Raw genomic sequence first — 22,376 nt, 5'->3', positions numbered from 1 at the left:
CCCATCTGAGCTGCTTTTCAGTGTCACCCATCAGTGCCACCTATCAGTGCCACCTATCAGTGTGCATCAGTGCCGCCTATCAGTGCCAGTCAGTGCCGCCTATCAGTGCCATATATGAGTGCTGCCTTTCAGTGCCATATATGAGTGCTGCCTTTCAGTGCCCATCAGTGCCACCTACCAGTGCCCATCAGTGCAGCCTCATTAGCGCACATCAGTGAAGGAGAAAAATCACCTATTTACAAAATTTTATAACAAAAACTAAGAAAAAACTTTTTTTTTCAAAATTTTCAGTGGTTTTTGGTTTAAGACAAAATAAAAAACAGAGGTGATTAAATACCACCAAAATAAAGCTCTGTCGCAAAAAAATTATAAAAATGTCATATGGGTACAGTGTTGCATGACCGCACAATTGTCAATCAAAGTGCAACAGCGCTGAAAGCTGGAAATTGGCAAGGACAGGAAGGGGTATAAGTGCCCTGTAGGCTAGTGGTTAATAAGACCAAACGTCCTACTCTTATTTTGAGCTTTGATGCTCAAAAAGCATTTGACCGCCTAAACTGGTCCTTTATGTTTGCCACCTTAACCAGTTATGGTTTGTTGGCCCCTTCCTACACGCCTTGTAAGCTATTCTCGCCCAACCTTCCAGGTGCAACTGACTTCCTTCATGTTACAAACATTCCCCCTGAGTAATGGTACTAGGCAGGGCTGCCCTTGCTCTTTGTCCTCTACTTGGAACCCCCTGCCGAGGCCATTTGCTCTCGGTCTAGAGGGGTAGAGGGGTATCCTTGCGACAGCGGGAATACAAGTTGTCTCTCTTCACAGATAACATCCTCCGACCTTTAACTCATCCCTATGTATCCCTCCCAGTTTTACATAACATTTTGAATTCCTCTGGCTCTCTATAGGGATTTAAGAGTAATACTACTAAGACAGAAGCCCTCCCTCTTCATATTCCTTTTACTCCTCTCACCACACTCCAATTCACCTACCCATGCCATTGGTGCACTCAAACTCTCAAGTATTTAGGAGTTTATTTGACTCCTCCTTATTCAACTCTCTACCATGTAAATTTTCCCTCCCTATTTTCGGAAATAGACTACTGACTCAGAGTAAATTTCCCCTTTCGCTCCTGGGGAGAATTAATGTACTCAAAATGTCTATTATTCCCAAACTTCTATATTTATTAGAGACTTTACCAATCCCTATACCTCTATCTCAACTAAAATCAGTTCAGAGAACTTGTCTGAATTTTAATTTGGCACAACTCCTCCCATTGCATTACTAGATCTGTCCTTCTGACATTACAATCTAGAGGAGGTCTGGGGGCATGAAATATTCTGAAATATTATGCTACTCATTTGCGGGTTGTGATGTCCTGGTCAGCACGATATGCCTCAAGTCGATGGTCTGAAATCCAAGATGGGTTTCGTTTCACGTGTCCTGTGCACGTAAGCTCTCTATTATGGTTAACTTTCACTCTCTCCATGTCCAAATTACAGAATCTCTACTCCAATGCTATTTACTTTGTCAATATGGAAAAAATACCATAAAAGGTACTCTCTCTCTCTCTCTTCCCCATGTCCTCTATTGAATATAATTTTCAACCCAGACATTCAGGATAGTCTTTCCTTTTGCTGAATGCTTTTCTGGTCACAAGCAGGGTTTTTCAACTTAAACATTTAGTACACCCTACAACCCGCAAGCTATTGTATTTTGCCTTCAATATAAATACCATATTCCTAAAAGACTTTTCTATTCATATCTTCAAATTAAACATTTTTCTACTAGATCCTCATCTTTATGTCTTGATAAGTACATTAATTTCAAACTTATGTGTCAGAGGCCCTTATGAACCGCATCCGAGTTCTTCCATATACAAAATTTTACATAACGTTACATCCATATCGCAAGAAACATATATATATATATATATATATATATATATATATATCTTTTCTTGTATATTTGAAACCAAACTATCACCGTACCACAATGGATTAAGATTTGGGAGGCCACTTCCAAGTGGTACCGGTCTGTGTGGCACAGAGATACTGCCTATAAAATTCTTATGCTTTGGTATAAAACTCCAGATCTTCTACATGCCCGCAATTCGGAGGTTTCCAGGAATTGTTAGAGATGTCGTAATGCTATAGGTACCCACTTTCATATTTTCTGGAAATGTCCTTTTATCAAATCTTTTTTGAGTCTATGTTTAGTCTCTTTTGCAAAGTTTATTGAATATGGTGCTTCCTTTAGATCCTTTGTATTATCTATTGAATTTACCCTACAAGGGTATTGCTAAACCTGCCAGGAGATTGATGTCCTTTGTTTTATTAGCAACGAAAGAGCTATACCATCCTGCTGGCTCTCAGTCTCTCCCCCCACACATTCAAAACTCCTTTCAATCATAGCGGAGATCCGCAGAATGGAATATTTTACAGTGATGGTGGGAACTTCAGTGCCCAGATTCACTAAAATATGGGATACATGGGATGTTGGAATTTTATCCTGAACATACAGTGGGGCAAAAAAGTATTTAGTCAGCCACCAATTGTGCAAATTCTCCCACTTAAAAAGATGAGAGAGGCCTGTAATTGGCATCATAGGTAGACCTCAACTATGAGAGACAAAATGAGAAAAAAAATCCAGATAATCACATTGCCTGATTTGGAAAGAATTTATTTGCTAAATATGGCGAAAAATAAGTATTTGGTCAATATGAAAAGTTAATCTCAATACTTTGTTATATATCCTTTGTTGGCAATGACAAACGTTTCCTGTAAGTCTTCACAAGGTTGGCACACACTGTTGCTGGTATGTTGGCCCATTCCTCCATGCAGATCTCCTCTAGAGCAGTGATGTTTTGGGGCTGTTGCTGGGCAACACGGACTTTCAACTCCCTCCAAAGGTTTTCTATGGGGTTGAGATCTAGAGACTGGCTAGGCCACTCCAGGACCTTGAAATGCTTCTTACGAAGCCACTCCTTCGTTGCCCGGGCGGTATGTTTGGGATCATTGTCATGTTGGAAGAACCAGCCATGTTTCATCTTCAATGCCCTTGCGGATGGAAGGAGGTTTGCACTCAAAATCTTATGATACATGGCCCCATTCATTCTGTCCTGTACATGGATCAGTTGTCCTGGTCCCTTTGCGGAGAAACAGCCCCAAAGCATGATGTTGCTACCCCCATGCTTCACAGTAGGTATGGTGTTCTTTGGATGCAACTCAGCATTCTCTCTCCTCCAAACACGACGAGTTGTGTTTCTACCAAACAGTTCTATTTTGGTTTCATCTGACCATATGACATTCTCCCAATCCTCTTCTGGATCATCCAAATGCTCTCTAGCAAACTTCAGATGGGCCCAGACATGTACTGGCTTAAGCAGGGGGACACGTCTGGCACTGCAGGACCTGAGTCCCTGGCGGCGTAGTGTGTTACTGATGGTAGCCTTTGTTACGTTGGTCCCAGCTCTCTGCAGGTCATTCACTAGGTCCCCCCGTGTGGTCCTGGGATTTTTGCTCACCGTTCTTGTGATCATTTTGACTCCACGCGGTGAGATCTTGCATGGAGCCCCAGATCGAGGGAGATTATCAGTGGTCTTGTATGTCTTCCATTTTCTAATTATTGCTCCCACAGTTGATTTGTTCACACCAAGCTGCTTGCCTATTGCAGATTCAGTCTTCAAAGCCTGGTGCCGGTCTACAATTTTGTTTCGGGTGTCCTTCGACAGCTCTCTGTTCTTCACCATAGTGGAGTTTGGAGTGTGACTGTTTGCGGTTGTGGACAGGTGTCTTTTATACTGATAAGTTCAAACAGGTGCCACTGATACAGGTAATGAGTGCAGGGCAGAGGAGCCTCTTAAAGAAGAAGGTACAGGTCTGTGAGAGCCAGAAATCTTGCTTGTTTGTAGGTAACCAAATACTTATTTTCCACCATAATTTGCAAATAAATTCTTTCCAAATCAGCCAATGTGATTGTCTGGATTTTTTTTCTCATTTTGTCTCATAGTTGAGGTCTACCTATGATGCCGATTACAGGCCTCTCTCATCTTTTTAAGTGGGAGAACTTGCACAATTGGTGGCTGACGAAATACTTTTTTGCCCCACTGTATTTCACCAGACATTTAGTAGGCCACCTCTTGTGTCTTTTATATCCTGATTACTTATTGATGGAACTTTTTGACTTTTGAGATCCATGGTATACCATTTTATTATTTCTTGACTGATTAATCTGTTACTTGGCTAATAACGTACGCCTATGCATTTCTATAGGTTTTAACTTGGCTACTGTTGTAGTAAGGTGATACACGCTCCTTATTTCTGGAGCTTACTTTACTTGATTGCGGTAATTCTCCATTATTAATACTGAAAGTATTGATGACACTGTATAGGCTTTTTGCTTTCTGTATACAACCTATTTTGTAAATTTATTTGGAAAATCATAACAAGAAAAAAATTAAATAATTAAAAAAAAAAAAAAAAAAAGAAAAAAAAAGATCTAGGAAGTGGCATACACCTTTTTGCAACTCCTTGTATGCCAGTCAGGGTGCCATTGTCTAGCCTGTAGAGGTCTGTGTATCCTTCCATGGATAAGCCTCCCCAGACCATCACTGACCCACCACCAAAATGGTCATGCTGAATGTTATAGGCAGCGCAATGTTCTCCAGACCCTTTCACGTCTGTCACAAGTGCTCAGGGTGAACCTGCTCTCATCTGGAAAAAGCACAGGGTGCCAGTGGCGGACCTGGCAATTGTGGTGTTCAATTACAAATGTCAATCAAGCTCTATGGTGCCAGGCAGTGAGCACAGGTCCCACTAGAGAATGTCAGGCCCTCGGGTCACCCTCATGAAGTCCGTTTCTGATTGTTTGGTCAGACACATTCACACCAGTGACCTGCTGGAGGTAATTTTGTAGGGCTCTGGCAGTGCTCATCATGTTCCTCCTTGCACAAATGAGCAGATACCAGTCCTGCTGATGGGTTAAGGACCTTCTACTGCTCTTTCCAGCAGTGTGTGTGTAAAATGTGTGTGTGTGTGTGTACACACACACACACATACATACATACATACATACATACACACACACAGGGTAAACTAAGTATTGAACTCGTCAACATTTTTCTCAGTAAACATATTTCTAAGGGCGCTATTGACATGAAATTTTCGCCACATGCCGGTAAGAACCCATGCAATTCATACATACAAAGACAGAATGTGTAATAAAATGGAATGACACAGGGAAAGTATTACACACATGAATAAAGAAAGGTGCAAAAAGGCACAGAAGCCAAGACACCAGCTGAAATCTATCAGTGATTAGAAAGCAATCCTGTCCCTTGTCAGTGCAAATTAATATCAGCTGGTTCAGTCTCAACTGATGGCCTATACAAAGGAGTCATACAAGAAAGATCTCATGATGGGTAAAAGCAAAGAGCTCTCTCAAGACCTTCACAACCTTATTGTTGCAAAACATACTGTTGGCATGGATTACAGAAGGATTTCTTTCCTTGTTTTTATTATTTTATTATTTCAACGGCAAGGAAATACAAGTTTAGGACAATCCATATATAAATATATAGACAGATACAAGTGAGAACAAGTAGCAATGGTGTCCTCTAAAGGGGGGGTTAAATACATATACAGGTGAAACTCAAAAAATTAGAATATCGTGCAAAAGTTCATTTATTTCAGTAATGCAACTTAAAAGGTGAAACTAATGTATGAGATAGACTCATTACATGCAAAGCAAGATAGTTCAAGCCGTGATGTCATAATTGTGATGATTATGGCTTACAGCTCAAGAAAACCCCAAAACCACAATCTCAGAAAATTAGAATACTGTGAAAAGGTGCAATATTCTAGGCTCAAAGTGTCCCACTCTAATCAGCTAATTAAGCCATAACACCTGCAAAGGGTTCCTGAGCCTTTAAATGGTCTCTCAGTCTGGTTCAGTAGGAATCTCAATCATGGGAAAGACTGCTGACCTGACAGTTGTGCAGAAAACCATCATTGACACCCTCCATAAGGCTTCAAAAGGTAATTGCAAAAGAAGTTGGATGTTCCCAAAGTGCTGTATCAAAGCACATTAATAGACAGTTATGTGGAAGGGAAAAGTGTGCAAGAAAAAGGTGCACAAGCAGCAGGGATGACTGCAGCCTGGAGAAGATTGTCAAGAAAAGGCCATTCAAAAAAGTGCTGGGGACTTTCACAAGGAGTGGACAGAGGCTGGAGTCAGTGCATCAAGAGCCACCACACACAGACGGATCCTGGACATGGGCTTCAAATGTCGTATTTCTTGTCAAGCCGCTCCTGAACAACAAACAACGTCAGAAGGGTCTTACCTGGGCTAAAGAAAAACAGACGTGGTCTGTTGCTCAGTGGTCCAAAGTCCTCTTTTCTGATGAGAGCAACTTTTATATCTCATTTGGAAAACAAGGACCCAGAGTATGGAGGAAGAATGGAGAGGCACACACTGCAAGATGCTTGAAGTCCAGTGTGAAGTTTCCACAGTCTGTGTTGATTTGGGGAGTGATTTCATCTGCTGGTGTTGGTCCACTGTGTTTCATTAAGTCCAGGGTCAACACAGACGTCTACCAGGAGATTTTGGAGCACTTCATGCTTCCTTCCCCAGACAACCTTTATATGGATGCTGACTTCATTTTCCAGCAGGATTTGGCACCTGCCCACACTGCCAAAAGCACCAAAACCTGGTTCAACGACTATGGGATTACTATGCTTGATTGGCTAGCAAACTCGCCTGACCTGAACCCCATAGAGAATCTATGGAGCATTGCCAAGAGAAAGATGAGACATGAGACCGAACAATGCAGAAGAGCTGAAGGCCACTATTGAAGCATGCTGGTCTTCCATAACACCTCAGCAGTGCCACAGGCTGATAGCTTCCATGCCACACCGCATTGAGGCAGTAATTGCTGCAAAAGGGGCCCGTACCGAGTACATATGCATGCTTATACTTTTCAGAGGTCCGATATTGTTCTATGTACAATCCTTGTTTTATTGATTGCATGTAATATTCTAATTTTCTGAGATTGTGGATTTGGGGTTTTCATGAGCTGTAAGCCATAATCATCACAATTATGACAAATCACGGCTTGAACTATCTTGCTGTGCATGTAATGAGTCTCTCTCATATATTAGTTTCACCTTTCAAGTTGCATTACTGAAATAAATGAACTTTTGCACGATATTCTATTTTTTTGAGTTTCACCTGTAAGAATGCGTTATGTGGAACCACAGAAAAACATGAAGTAGTATAGCAGTATGTTGGCAAATAGGATCCGAATATACACTAGATAGGGAGCTCAGCTCCCTGTAATCATATGGGGGTTCCGCAGGATTTCTAAACTTCTGGATGTTCCAGTGAGCACTGTTGGAACCATAATCTGAAAGTGGAAAGTACATCATTCCACCATAAATTGGCCACGGCCAGGTGCTCCCTACAAAATTTCTAAGAGGAGTGAAAAGAATTATCAGAAGAGTTGTTCAAGAGCCAAGGACCACTTGTGGTATATAAATAAATTATCTTTATTTATTAGTCAAATTTCAAGGTATCTGTATATCTGGTAAGAAATCACATTGGTAAAAGGACTCCGGAGAGTTATATTGTGATGGTATATCTTATTAAGGTGTCTGAATTATTTCATATTATTCATCGAGCTATTTTGCCATAACAATTGGAGGCACTGTGTCACAATTATACACAGAAGTTAGGCACTGCCCATTTTATTAATTCATATTGCTGATCGCCATTACATTAATCATTACCACTACGTGAAATCAAAGCACAACAGGCAGTTTACATATGTTCAGGTAAGCACCACTTTTTTTTTTTTTTAACAGACTGGTTTTTATTCATCCTTAGAGAACATGTTCAATTGTCCACAGGTTGGTTTGCTTTAATACATTTCCCTCAGTGAGACATGGAGAGTGCCACTGCTGACTGCTCGTGAACCAATTCTACTTGCTTGCCTGTCATACTAAACATCTTTGTTTCAATAACCCAGAAAAAATACGTAGATAACGGTTTTAAAGTTGTACCCAACTTTTTTTTAATCACACCAGGTCAGTGACTCACAGGGCACTGAAGACAGTAGGTAACTAGCATTTTTAAGTGGAAGTCAGCAATGGCAGCCCCCATATTCCTCTTCGGAAAAGTTTACCTTAAGCCCAGAAGATAAAGGCAGATAAGAAGTATCCTCTGTACTGCTGTAAAGATGCAAGGACTCTTGATTTTAATGTCTTCCTGTATATAACCATTTTGCTATATTTGGTATTCAGTTCATTTAAGGTACTCGTCACAGATCCTTACATGAACCCTTTCTAGAAATGTTCAGCAAGAGCTTCATGTAAGGAATAAACTGTACTCTGCACAAGAACTTAACTTTCCACGTTGTAAATATCTTACCAATGTACTTCAACAAACATTGATCACATAAGAGATAGTGTAAACTATGAGGAAGTCACACAAAATACAGTGAATACTACCCAGAAAAAGCACTAAAACTTCTTTAGGATACCGCTCATTTATTAAACATCTGATAAAAATGGATTTTTGCCTTACCTGTAAATCATTTTCTTTGAGTACATTACAGGTCAGTATTCATATGAGGGTTATGCTTTGCTGGCAAAACAAAGCAGTAAAGACAGCCCAGTATAAACCCACCCACTCCAAGCAAGCAATAATAGGAAGGGACCCTTGGAAAGTGGAAAGACCCAAGTCCTGTAAGGAACTCCAAGATAAAGATTTTACAAGACAAAAATCTTATTTTCTTAATGGTACATTACAGAACACAGTACAATCTTCAGGAACACAAGTACATTCAAAAGCAGTCAAAATACACAATGGACAACACAGAAACAAGGACTAACTGGCCCACCATAGGCTGCTTTCATACTGCGTTTTTAAAGCATTTTGGTGTTTAAACAAAAAATTTATATCTATGTATGTATCTACTATAGGAGACCAGATATAGTGAATGCAGGGTCCTGGGTTTAGTAACACTTTAAAGTTAATTCACTGACAATGTCATAACAGTCAATTCTGGTCAATATGGTAAATTTTGGGTAAACTAGTTTTCTGCCATTTCACTGGTGAAATGTTAAGCTTTCATGTGTTTGGTATCCATTTACTTAATGCAACAAGATCTTTTACATTTAAAAAAAAAAAAGTGGGTATTCTATTGTGGTTTTGTGCACTATAATTGTATTGTAATTTTTCCTGAAAATATAGATTTGATTAACAGTTGCGCAAATATAGTGTGACCTAAAAAATTGCAACAGCCACCATCCTATGCTTTGCTTTCAGAAAATACACTGCTCAAAAGAATTAAAGGAACACTTTTTAGAGTATAGCATCAAGTCATTTAAACTCCTGGGATACTCATCTGGTCAGTTAAGTAGCAGAGGGGGTTGGTAATCAATTTCAGCTGCTTTGGTGTTAATGAAATTAACAACAGGCACACTGGATGGGCAACAATGGGACGACCCCCGAAACAGGAATGGTTTTACTGGTGGAGGCCAGTGACATTTTATTCCCTACTCATCTTTTCTGTTTTTCACTAGTTTTGCATTTGGCTAGGGTCAGTGTCACTACTGGTAGCATGAGGCGATACCTGGACCCTACAGAGGTTGCAGAGGCAGTCCAACTCCTCCAGGATGGCACATCAATACGTGCCATTGCCAGCTTTGCTGTGTCTCCCAGCACAGTCTCAAGAGCTTAGAGGAGATTCCAGGAGACAGGCAGTTACTCTAGGAGAGCTTGACAAGGCCATAGAAGGTCCTTAAAGCATCAGCGGAACTGGTATCTGCTCCTTTGTGCAAGGAGGAAAAAGGATGAGCACTGCCAGAGCCCTACAAAATGACCTCCAGCAGGTCACTGGTGTGAATGTCTCTGACCAAACAATCAGCAACGGACTTCATGAGGGTGGCCTGAGGGCCTGATATCCTCTAGTGGGCCCTGTGCTCACTGAACGGCATCAAAGAGCTTGATTGGCATTTACTATTGAACACCAGAATTGGCAGGTCCGCCACAGACGCCCTGTGCTTTTCCCAGATGAGAGCAGGTTCACCCTGAGCACATGTGACAGACGTGAAAGGGTCTTGAGAAGTCGTGGAGAACGTTATGCTGCTTGTAACACTGTTACTGTTTTGGTGGTGGGTCAATGATGGTCTGGGAAGGCATATCCATGGAGGGACGGACAAACCTCTACAGGCTAGACAATGGCACCCTGATTGCCATTAGGTATTGGGATGAAATCCTTGGACCCATTGTCAGAACCTACGCTGCTGCAGTGGATCCTGGGCTCCTCCTGGTGCACGACAATGCCCAGCCTCATGTGGCTAGAGTATACAGGCAGTTCCTGGAGGATGAAGGAATTTGATACCACTGAATGGGACCCCAAGCTCGCCTGACCTAAATCCAATGGATACCTCTGTGGTATCAGGTTTTGGTCCATCCAATGCCGCCAGGTTGCACCTCAGACTGTCCAGAAGCTCAGTGATGCCCTGGTCCAGATCTGGGAAAAAATACCCTAGGACACCATCTGTTGTCTCATTAGGAGCATTCCCCTGATGCTGTCAGGCATGCATACAAGCATGTGGGGGCCATGCAAACTACTGAGTTGCTGCAATGAAATTTCAGCAAAATGGACTAGCCTGCTGCATCATTTTTTCACTTTGATTTTGCAGCGTGTCTTTGAATTCAGTCCTCTGTAGGTTGATAATTTTCATCAAATGATGGGGCATCCTTACATTCCTAACACATTACCCAGTCCATATCAGTATACAGTTGTGACCAAAATTATTCAACCCCCAATGCTGTAAAGGGGTTTAGGGACTATAGTGTACATTTGGAATTGTATTCAGAATCAAATCCTACAAGGACGTTGTAACTACCCAAATGCAACTAAAATGACATCAATTGTTTATGTAATACAGTAGTAAATGGTTCTTATGTGGTTTCTTCATTGCCACAATTATTCAACCCCTTAAAGACTACCACTCTGAAGAACAGAGGTTCATACAGGTGCTTTCCATCAGGTATTGAAAACACCTGTGGATGTCACCGAGCAGCAATCAAGCATAATAAGCACCAATTAGGCAGCTTTAAAATGACTGTGATACTCAGCTCCTTCTAGACATTTACTGGTGTGGTTACAAACATGGTGAAGGCAAGAGAATGGTCCAGGAAGACAAGAGAAGAGGTGATTTCTCTTCACAGGAAGGGCAATGGCTATAAGAAGATTGCAAAGATGTTAAACATACCAAGAGACACCTTAGGAAGCATCATTCGCAAATTCAAGGCAAAGGGCACTGTTGAAACGCTACCTGGTCGTGGCAGAAAGAAGATGCTGACTTCGACTGCTGTGCGCTACCTGAAGCGTAGAGTGGAGAGAAGTCCCCGTGTGACTGCTGAGGAACTGAGAAAAGATTTGTCAGATGTGGGTACAGAAGTTTCAGCCCAGACAATAAGACGCACACTGCGTAATGAAGGCCTCCGTGCCAGAACTCCCAGGCGTACCCCCTTGCTGTCTCCAAAGAATAAGAAGAGTCGACTGCAGTATGCCAAAAGCCATGTGGACAAACCACAAAAGTTGTGGGATAGTGTTCTGTGGACTGATGAAACAAAATTAGAACTGTTTGGGCCCATGGATCAACGCTATGTTTGGAGGAGGAAGAACAAGGCCTATGATGAAAAGAACACCTTGCCTACTGTGAAGCATGGTGGAGGGTCAATCATGCTTTGGGGCTGTTTTGCTTCTGCAGGTACAGGGAAGCTTCAGCGTGTGCAAGGTACCATGAATTCTCTTCAGTACCAGGAGATATTGGATGGAAACGTGATGCAGTCCGTCACACACCTGAGGCTTGGGAGACGTTGGACCTTTCAACAGGACAATGATCCCAAGCATACCTCCAAGTCCACTAGAGCATGGTTGCAGAGGAAAGGCTGGAACATTTTGGAGTGGCCATCGCAGTCACCAGACTTAAATCCGATTGAGAACCTCTGGTGGGACTTAAAGAAAGCAGTTGCAGTGCGCAAGCCTAAGAATGTGACTGAACTGGAGGCCTTTGCCCATGAAGAATGGGCGAAGATACCCGTAGATCGCTGCAAGACACTTGTGTCAAGCTATGCTTCACGTTTAAAAGCTGTTATAACTGTAAAAGGATGCTGTACTAAGTACTAAGATTGAATGTCACTTGGGGGTTGAATAAAACTGATAATGCTGTGAGCACAGAAAAGACATTTGTGGTTATTTCATTATAACTGTTATGTTATATTTGTCTGACCTACAAGTGCCTCTTTAATGTAAATGTAAGCAAGATGACTGAATGATCAAAAGCAATGTCAAACTGGCCAAAACACTCAATTTCAGTGGGGGTTGAATAATTTTGGTCACAACTGTAGATATCCAGCATGATATCTTTCCCCATGAAGATCTAATGTGTTTTTAAAGTGTTCCTTTAATTTTTTGAGCAGTGTATGTAATTGTTTGAGGGTGTAAAGTAATTTTCTATCAAAACATGCAGATTTTAACATGTGTTTGAAAAACAGAAAAAAAACTGCTGTGAGCTTGAAGGGAGTTTACAATTAGCACACTGGTGAAGTGGCTGCTGAAAGTGTAGTTTTACAAGTTTTGGGAACAATACACTAGTCATTTTAATAAGTAATAGCAAAACTTTATGAAAAAACATCAATATTTCAGACTTGACCTGATTTGCACACAGGGTGCATTATTTTAACATGTAATGGACTGTAAAATGTTTTTGTTTAATCACAAAAAATTGGTTTGCTTCTAAGCCATACTGAAGTTATGTTATATGGTCGGTTGAAATGCACATAAAGCCCAGCAGAGTAGTTTAAAGCATGGTAGGCCAGCTTTTAAGGTAGAAGTCAAGGTCTAAAATTACATTCCTATGCGGATGAAGTCTCTATATTCATTTATACTTATCAGTTTGTTTTTTTTTTAGTAAAGATAGAAATGTTACAGCTAAGTGCAGCACTACAGCTCTGGGTTGACCAATGCAGAATGACCACCACTCTTAATCAAAAGTGATTCTGAAGCTGGCTATAAACTGTTTGGATCTCGGCCAGTTCTGCAGGGACCAGCTGAAGATTCGAGACATGTATGGACAAGCTGAATGTAACAAAAGTTGATTGATCGATACAAGCAGCCTGACAAATTATATTATAGCTGCTAGCAGTAATTACTATTTTCTCCTGGCAGGGACAGCTCCCTCCCTCACCCCCCCACTGGAAGACCACAATGGCTCCACAGGAGGGATTCCCCCATCAACCCTGACTGTGCTGATGGGGGAAAATTGAGTGATTTTGGAGTGATGGGGAATCGCTCCATCTATGGCCAGCTTTAGACACAGAAAGCATGATCAGAAGCAGCAGGAATAATTGACAGGTTAATGTTGAAGACCATTGCATATTGAGAATCGCTGCTCTAGAGTGGGTTTTTTTTCTATTATGTTGGAGCTAGTTATTGAATTTATGAGATAACAAACATTAATATAAATTAGACAGCATGTGCACTGAAAACAGTTAAATGGTCTTACCTTGCAAACCGGGCACTGCCAGTGATTACTGCTATCCCTGAGTTTCATATCGTCAGGTAAACATTTAGGATGGTACACACGAAAACATTGGTCACATATCATCACCTCCCCAGGTAAATGACATTCAAAACAGTACCAGTCATGAGTTTCTGTCTCCCAGTCCTAGGAGAAACACAATGTTATTTGGAGACATGGCTGATTCACTAGGTCTACTTAAGGGGTTAAGCAGAAAAAATAACATTTACAGTAGACGTTAGCAATACCAGATGTGTGGCATTCATAATTAGAATTTTACCCTCTCAGGGGGGAAAGAGCCTGCAATGTGTTGCTTTTGCAATTCTGGACAACAATGGCAATCACTGCTCAAAATACAGGTCTGTTTTATTTCCACAACTTGTATGAGCACTTGGAGAATGCAAATATCACATTTAGGGAAAGGAATATCAGTTTATTAAAAAGTAAACTATAAAAACCTGAAGTTTGTAAAAAGTAGAAGAAAACAAATTGTGTTGTTAGAGGACTGTCTTTTTTTTTTATAACACACCTGTTGTGTAGACTAAGGGCCAAGCCTACCCTTTCAACCAATGCTAGACACCATCGAGTGGCTAAAATGACAATTAACTTTAGCAATGCTTTGCTGCGGTCTCCAAAACATCACCATGATTAGACAACACCTAATATTAACTGTACATTTTATGGTATGTTTCTCACCCCGGAGCCTGCCGACTGGTCAATCAAACCCCAAGAGCTGCACTGTGGGGTAGCAGAGGGCAAGTCATGTAGCAGGATTTTGACAGAGCACATATGATAAAGTAAGTTTAGAGACTGGAGGGTGTCTAGCACACAGTGGCATAGTAGCTTTGGCTTTACTAAAAGAAAAAAAACGTTGATTTAAGATAATGAAATGCAGGGGAGTGATTGTACTTTAGAGTGGTCTTATGTTCAAAAAGTGAAGATTTAATGTCTTATAAGGAGTATATAAAACAGGGTGTATAAAAGAGGGTGGCCAAGTAGTGCCCTGAAAAATCTATGCCTTGAATTCCTCCTGATAGACTGTCGTGTACTTCCTGACGTGAGACATTGCCTAGGCACTCCTGTAGCTTCATAGCTACATTTCTTCTGGGTGAGATTATCTAAGTCAGATCCCACCCATTCCTGCCTCTAATGACTGCTGTTGGTAGATTTTGAGTGTCTGCCTGAACACAAGCAGCCTCAATCTTTAGTGTTCATAGCTTCTAAATCAGATCCCTCCCATTCCTTTCTGTGATGATTGCTATTGGAGATCCAGAGTGCCTGTCTGAGCACTTAAATGGGAATTGGTAGTGTCACCCTTTGTTGCTCATCACTTCTCTGAGGGCCTGCAGAAGGAGAAGTGCTATGTGAAGACTTACAGTGCAATGACCTCCCTGTACCTACTTGAGGCATTTTGTGGATGTTTTTTCCACCTTTCCTGCTGCTTCTAGATCAGTTTCCCTTATCATGCATTTCCCATCAGATCATCAGTCATCGGGGTGCAGTTTTGACATGAGGAAGCAAAGCCCTGTCTCTACTACGAGGGTCACCTCTGCACAGAGACGCAATGTGAAACAAGGCATGTCAGTAATGAGGAAAGGATCACACAGTCAACGGTTCTGGTGACTGGTCCTTTGCCCAACATTTTTAGGCATGGCTTCCACAGTACAGATCTTTTTTTAGCTGGTTGCTTGACTTTGAGACAAATAACAGTACTGGAGAGAAGCAGCTGAGCTAGACTCCGTAACCTTATTGTTCATGAAGTGCTTGTTGAGGCAGCTGTGTAAGGCAGACCATACATTATTCTTTTCGTTCAACTAACCATTTATAAAAATAATGGACGGGAGAATCAGTCCCACTGTGCTGCTGTATTAGGACAGTGGGGAAACTTCCCCGCCATCAGGACACACTGATCAGTGATGCTGGCTATAGCCACCAGCACTGATCATTTGGGGAACACCTGACAGGCTTTTTGTATAGAAGCCGATTGGTAGATCGACTTCTCTACAACCAGCCTGCCCATACATAGATCCAACTTCGTCCAGTCCCTGCTGAACCGGCTGAATTCCAATCTATGTATGGCCGCCTTAGAATAAGGTACTTACAATGGGGCTTTCTGTAGATGCTCCTTTTCTTCTTTTGAAACTACTCCCGTCTATAGACCCTGCACCTGATGACACCACTCGTGTAATGAAATATTTAGAAAAAGCAGTGGGCAGGATATGTTCCCAATTTGATCAAAGTCCTTAGAGGCACCAGTGAGGGTAGCAAGGATAGATGAGGTGTCTAAGCTCAGTCGCAGGTGTATGTGCTCTGCTGATTCTAATTAGGCTAAAGTTACATACGTTTTACTGATTTGTCACATTGAACTGTGCCAATTAATCCATAGTGAAACTTTGGATTTTAGGTAATTCAGCTTTAATAAGCTACACCCTTTTTCCAAGGACCACCACCGACCAAAATTAAAATATTAGTTAGGGTGGCTAGACAAATAAAAACTCTTTCCCATAACATGCCATAATGGCACATAAAAAAAAACCCAGAAACAATACACATGCAACTCATTACAAGCTCTACCTCTTCTGAAAGGTTACAGAATGCTGCAGTCTACAGTCTAGATGTTCTTAGGACCCTACTGTTATATTAGTGAGGGAATTAACTTGGAGCCAATTTTAGGGTTTCTTTCCTGCTAATTACCCCAAAGAGATCTTGTTCCCCACAATTTGGTAGTCTACTTATTTATGGACATTGTAGCCCCAATACTCCAACTATGGAAATGACAAAGAAATTGTTGGTTTACATACTTGTAAAGCTTGATATCAAAGCACTTTAACAAACCTCAGGTGAATTCACTGATTTTCCCTCTCTTCCGTGAATTTGGTGATGTTTCATCTGCAATAATTTACAAGAGTGTTGTGCTAAACAGAACTGCCATATTCTAGAGGGATTGCAAAATAATTAGAGGCAAAAAATATAACAGTAGTTAAAAGAAACTCTGTCAATGAGGAAGCCCTCTGTTTTGACAATTAGCTGTTCACAAACTCCAAGGTCTTCTGCTTTTCAACAAACAAATTTCAGGATGGCACTAAATACAGGTTTTATTTCTTCACCAAGCAGAGCCTTGCAATAGGAGTCTGCTACAGCACTAGCATCTACATTTATATTTAAACAATAAAAGGGAAAGGAAATGAGCAGTAAACCTGCACACTATCTGTAGGTAATTGGGATTTATGCCTAAAACTGCAATGACACTTTATAAGAGTTTCACAGTACAGAATTTAAATAACCAGCAACTAGACAAACACACCAAGAAGTTGTTAGGGCATACAATAAGAACATTGATCACAGACATCAGACAGCTGTCAAACATTCCAAAGGGGTCATAATGTTAAAAGCAAACAAAATCTTTTGGAACAACATTCAAATGTTCTGAGAATTTTCATACGAATTTTTGAAGACTTTTCTGAAGAATTTTCATTTGAAATTCTATCCACCTATGGCCAGCTTTAGTGATTAGTCTAGTATAGTGGTACTGAACTCTGGTCCCCAAAGTTCACCAACAGTGCATGTTCTCCACACTATCAAATAAGCACAAAGCTGCCTTGTTTATGTAAACGCTAACAATTTCTCTTAAATATACCACTGAAAGTGTTTTGTTATATCTGCTCAACAAGTGCACAACATTGTACATGCTAATATGGTCATAACTTCAGAGCTGTCCTGTGTACACTTCCTGTGTTAGCTGAATGAGCCTAATTAGTCCTCCTAGCTCTTATGCTACACAACAGAACGATTAGGTAATGAAGAGAGGGGGAGTTAAAGTGAAAGTAAACTCCCACTGGACACTTGTACATGCAAGTTTATATTAAATCTTACCTGTAGGTACAAGGAACATCTTCTAAACATGCACTGTTTAGGAGATATTCAGTGTCCCTGCAGCCAATGATGACACCAGTGCATGCGCTCTAAAGGAACGCCATACCCGTGCCATGGCCGAGGCTGCCACATGTATGCACAGAAGTAACGTCATTGTGGCTCGGCCAATCAAGCGGACAGAGGCCACGAACCTGGAAGGAAGACCAGGTGAAGATGGAAGCCTTGTCAGCGATGACAGAGCACCACTAGAGGGCTATGTTCTAAGGGAAGTCTTTCATAATGTGCTAGTATGCAATGCACGCTAGCACGTTATGCTATTATTTTGCAGGATAATTTTTTTTTTTTTTTTTTGGCGGTTTACTATACTTTAAAAGTGATTCTAAAGCCAACATTTTTTTTAAAACAGGTTATACTTACCTGTTCTATTCAACGGTCCCTTGCCCGCGCTGTCTTTTCTTTCTCCCTGTGAGTGCCCGCATAGCAAGCCATGTGCCATTGGGGCACTAGTACGGGTGGGTGCGCTCCTGAGCTGGGCTATGTGTGTGTGTCAGTAGACACACATGGTGTAGCTCGGCCATGTCTGATGCCCCTTCCTCACAGGATTTGACTGACAGAAGCAGAAGCCCATAGCTCCGGCCTGTGCTTCCTATGAGACCAGGAAGTCAGTGGAATAGTGCTGCAGGAGGGGATGGTGCCAGATCGTGAGATGAGACAGGTAAGTGTTTAGGGGTGAGATGTGTTGAGCTAGTGGAATGTTTGGGGTTTTTTTTTCATCTTAATAAAAAGGGAATGCATATAAATCTTTTGTGGTATAACCTAAAATGTGCCTTTATTTGTAGCAATGTCCTACATATGCCTTTTTTGCTTGTCTTGATTTATGCTTTAAAGCTGAATTTTAGATATGATTTTTCTAGCAGTTACATTGGTCCAGCTTGGACAAAAGTATTTATGCAGATATCATAGCTGAGCGATTCCGGAGGTGCAAATTACTGTAGTAGTCATGGCTACTACAGTGATAGCAGCAGTCTTCTGGGTCCAGTGCTGCTCCCTCACTAGGCACTGCCACCACGGAGCGCCTTGTAAAAGGCATACAAGGAATTCACTGTGAATACAACTCTCCGTGAATGTGAATACAAGGCATTCTCCGATTGGACAAGGTGGAAATTGTGACATCACTGCTCTGCCTCTCCACCTCGTCCAATCTGTGAACACCATGTATCCATTAACAAAAATACAAGGCATTTTCTGAATGGCAGCAGTGCCAAGCGAGGTATCGCCTGCGGTTACTATGCAGAAGGGCAACTGCTTAGCACTGGACCTGGAAAGTTACAGATATCACTGTAGTAGTGGTGACTACTACAGTAATTTCCAGCTTCCACGAGGATCGCTAAAGGATGAGATATGCATATTTACATTGGTCCAAGCTGGACCAAGGTAACAGTACAAGTTAAAGCATACCTAAATGTCAGCTTTAAGTTTGCTCATTATATGGAGCTTAGGCTGTGCTCAGATCAATGAAAATGAACAGCCAGCCATGGTTTGAAAACTTCATCCAATGCTTGAGCCACTGAACTGCAACACCCTTCTGAACATTGACCAGTACTCTAACCAGTCCTATTGCCTAGCATAGGTCAGAACCATCACCTTCCAAAAGCCCCTGCAAAAGCATATATCTGAATAAAGCTCCAAAGAAGCAGCCAGTATACTTATGAGGTTCAGCATTTGGCTTCCCGGACTTGATCGCTTTATAGGCATCAGGAAAGCTCCTTGAAGGTTGTTAAAAGCTTTGCAAATGCTTGTGGAATCTGACATGCTTCCCACTAGCATTTACAAACTACAAGATTAACAGACCAAATTTATCAGCATACGTATGCATTAATGTGACAATACTACAAGTCTATGACCAATATTTCCTACAGCTAAAACAAAAAAGGTTAAACATTTTTAAAAAGGACATATAAAGCTTAATTAATGTCCTGATCAAATTTCTATTAAAAGGCTGATGAAGACCAAAAATTTTTTTTAAATCACTTTTTCCATTTTCTTTCTGTATTCCATAGTGATAGCTGCAGTCTGAATGTGAGCAAAGAACAGTGACCGCTGCAACCTGTTTTTAATCCTCCTGTGAGCACCGCGATTGGCTGTTATGGTAATCACATGATTAGGAAGCATGCTAAAAGTTAGTGTAAACCAGTAGCTGTCAGTGACTGAGCAGGTATGCGCTTCGAGTTCTACAATGGAGCACAGAATAACATTCTCTCAGCATGGGGGACTATGCCTGAGAACGCTATTTTATGAAGCCTTACAGCAGATTTACTGCTACAGGGCAGACGTTCTGTGCAAAATCACGTATATAAACATCATTTTGCATTTTCGCCACAGGGGGTGCCTGCCTGCCGCTGGAGCGCTACTTCTACTGTGACTGGATACAGCAGACGTCAATCAACAGGTGCTGGCCAACCGTTGATTGCCAAGGACACTGACATAGTACAGCTCTGATTGTGGAAACAAAGCAGAGCTGTGTTCTGTCAGTGGCTATCTGCTAGGTTTTATTTAGGAAATAAAATCCAGCAAATTGCCTGGTGTAAAAAAAAACAAAAAAAAAAAAACAAAAAAAAAAAAACAGTACACAGTGCACACAAACACACTGGCTAGGCGCACACAATTAACCCTTTGATCGCCCTAGATGTTTAAACCCTTCCCAGCCAGTGTATTTCTTACAATGACAGTGAATATTTTTAGCACTGATCACTGTACTAGTGTCACTGGTTTCCACAAAGTGTCAGTATCAATGTCAGACTGATCACCACAATATTGCAGTCCAAACATAAGTCTCTGATCACTGCCATTACTAGTATTAATTTTAAAAAAAAATTCCAGTATATATCCACACCACCGTTTGTAGATGCTATAACTTTTGCGCAAACCAATCAATATACGCTTATTGGGATTTTTAACAAAAATATGTAGCAGAATACATTTTGGCCTAAGTTTATAAAGAAACTTGATTTTTAAACGGTTTTCATTGGATAGGTTTTATAGCAGAAAGTGTTTTTTTTTTTTTTTTTTTAAATGTCAGTGTATTTTCATTTACAGCGCAAAAAAATTAAAAAACACAGAGGTGATCAAATACTACTAAAAGAAAGCTCTATTTGTGGGCAAAAAATTGCCTAATTTTTTTTATTGGTCAAAAAAAGTTCAAAATACACCGGTTTGCAGCGGTTTACTGAGTTTTTCCAGCGTTAGAGCGTTTTTACATCTAAAAAACTCCTCTAGAAACCCACTAGTCTTGGGTTTTTGTTTCCTGCCAAACAACATTGATTACAGTCTATGTGTGCATGGACGCATAGAATAACATGCTGGGGGATTTATTAGCTGTAGAAAAAAACGTCCAAAGCGAAAAACAGTCGCTGTAAAAACATCCAGTGTGCATGAGGACTTCTAGATGCTTGAACAATGACCATATCATTAAGTCTTACATACGAAACCATGAAAGCCAGTATTACAATCCTTTCAACATTTAAATATTGAACTGAAATGGGCTGATTCTATATTCTAGATTCTATTCTGAAGAAAAGAAAATTAGTATGAAATGCTTGTTGCCCACAGCAACTAATCAGGATTCACCTTTTATTTCAACTGTGAATTGCATGCTAGCTTTTGTTCTCATTTTCTTCTCTTCAGTTTAGTGAATCAAAACTAAAAATGTCCTCTCACTGAAGATGAAAAATACATGCTCTAGAGAAAATGCTTGCTGGCCACAAACACTCAGATTTCTCTTAGATTGTAAGCTCTGAGGAGCAGGGCCCTCCTAACCCTCTTGTATTGAACTGTATTGTTGCGGTTTTGTCTCTCTTTATATTGTAAAGCGCTGAGGAAACTGTTGGCGCTATATAAATCCTGTATAATAATAATAATAATAAGAATTCAGACTTTGTTGGAGATCTGATATCAGAACAACCAAACCTGCCAAGTACACTTGCATTGCACCAAGACTTTTTTTTTAATTTGAAAGATTAAAGTCGAAATGCAATCTGAGTGCTTGACCAGCATTACAATAAAAACTGAATTCAGCCATTTCCAAAAATATTTCCATAGTCTTCCATGTATTCTGCACCAATGTACATTGTTCAGTCATTTTTCAGACAAACAACTATATCTAGCTTCAATCATTCATTAGACATACAACTACTATATTGCATCAGACTCAGCATACACAGCGCAAAAACAAAACAAGGAAGAAGGGAATAAGGAGCTAATTATAGGTGAGTCTGTGAAAGGCGAGAGGACTATAAAGAAATGACAGCTATCTGAAACAAGGGCTACCATGGTAGACAGAAGAAAGCACCATATAGGAAGGAAGAGAAAAAAGAAAATTGCAAGAACAGGGATATGAAAGCACAGCTCAGACAGCATTGAGAAGGAACAAATTTACATTAAAAAGAGCTAAAAACAAAACGGTTTCATAATTTTGGATAAAGACCGGGTTATAACCCCTGTTAGTTTTTTGCCATCTATATCCTATGTGGGAAATTTCCCTTCACTTTCTGTCCCATAGCTAAAAACAGGAAGTGAGAGAAAATCCCTTAAACGTGAGGGGATCTCTGGTTGTCACCAGTACAAATGCTCCCATTGGAAGATTCCCCCTCTATTCCTGTTCTGGTGACAATCCAGAGTTTGGGTTTTTATTCCACTCTCTGTAATGATGGTATGCTTAATCACATTTGGAGATAGTTATTTGGAATATTTCCTGAACATTCACTTTAACGCATACACACCATGCTGATTTTGCTGGAGATTGGACTTTAATGATCATTTTTGAGACACTATTGCTATACAAACTCTTCGGACTAACCACACATCACACAGTTCTGCTTTAGTGTTATTTTCGTTACTCCAAGAACTCAG

General features: G+C 40.7%; 1 protein-coding gene across 1 annotated transcript in view; it reads right to left on the bottom strand.

Annotated features, from left to right (window-relative positions):
* The window catches only part of ZMYND11 (zinc finger MYND-type containing 11), a 119,511-nt gene that overhangs the window by 47,638 nt on the left and 49,497 nt on the right, over positions 1 to 22,376 (bottom strand). Inside the window, exons 4-5 of the mRNA XM_089668737.1 lie at positions 16,431 to 16,484; positions 13,581 to 13,742 (exon numbers count right to left, since the gene is read on the bottom strand). Coding sequence (XP_089524863.1) covers positions 13,581 to 13,742; positions 16,431 to 16,484 — 216 coding nt within the window. The remainder of the gene's footprint in view (positions 1 to 13,580; positions 13,743 to 16,430; positions 16,485 to 22,376) is intronic.

Source organism: Staurois parvus, unplaced genomic scaffold (genome assembly GCF_062004578.1).
Source record: "Staurois parvus isolate SC_StPar_1 unplaced genomic scaffold, SC_StPar_1.0 ptg000061l, whole genome shotgun sequence".
Lineage (NCBI taxonomy): Eukaryota > Metazoa > Chordata > Amphibia > Anura > Ranidae > Staurois > Staurois parvus.
This window is presented reverse-complemented; position numbering and strand designations above follow the sequence as displayed.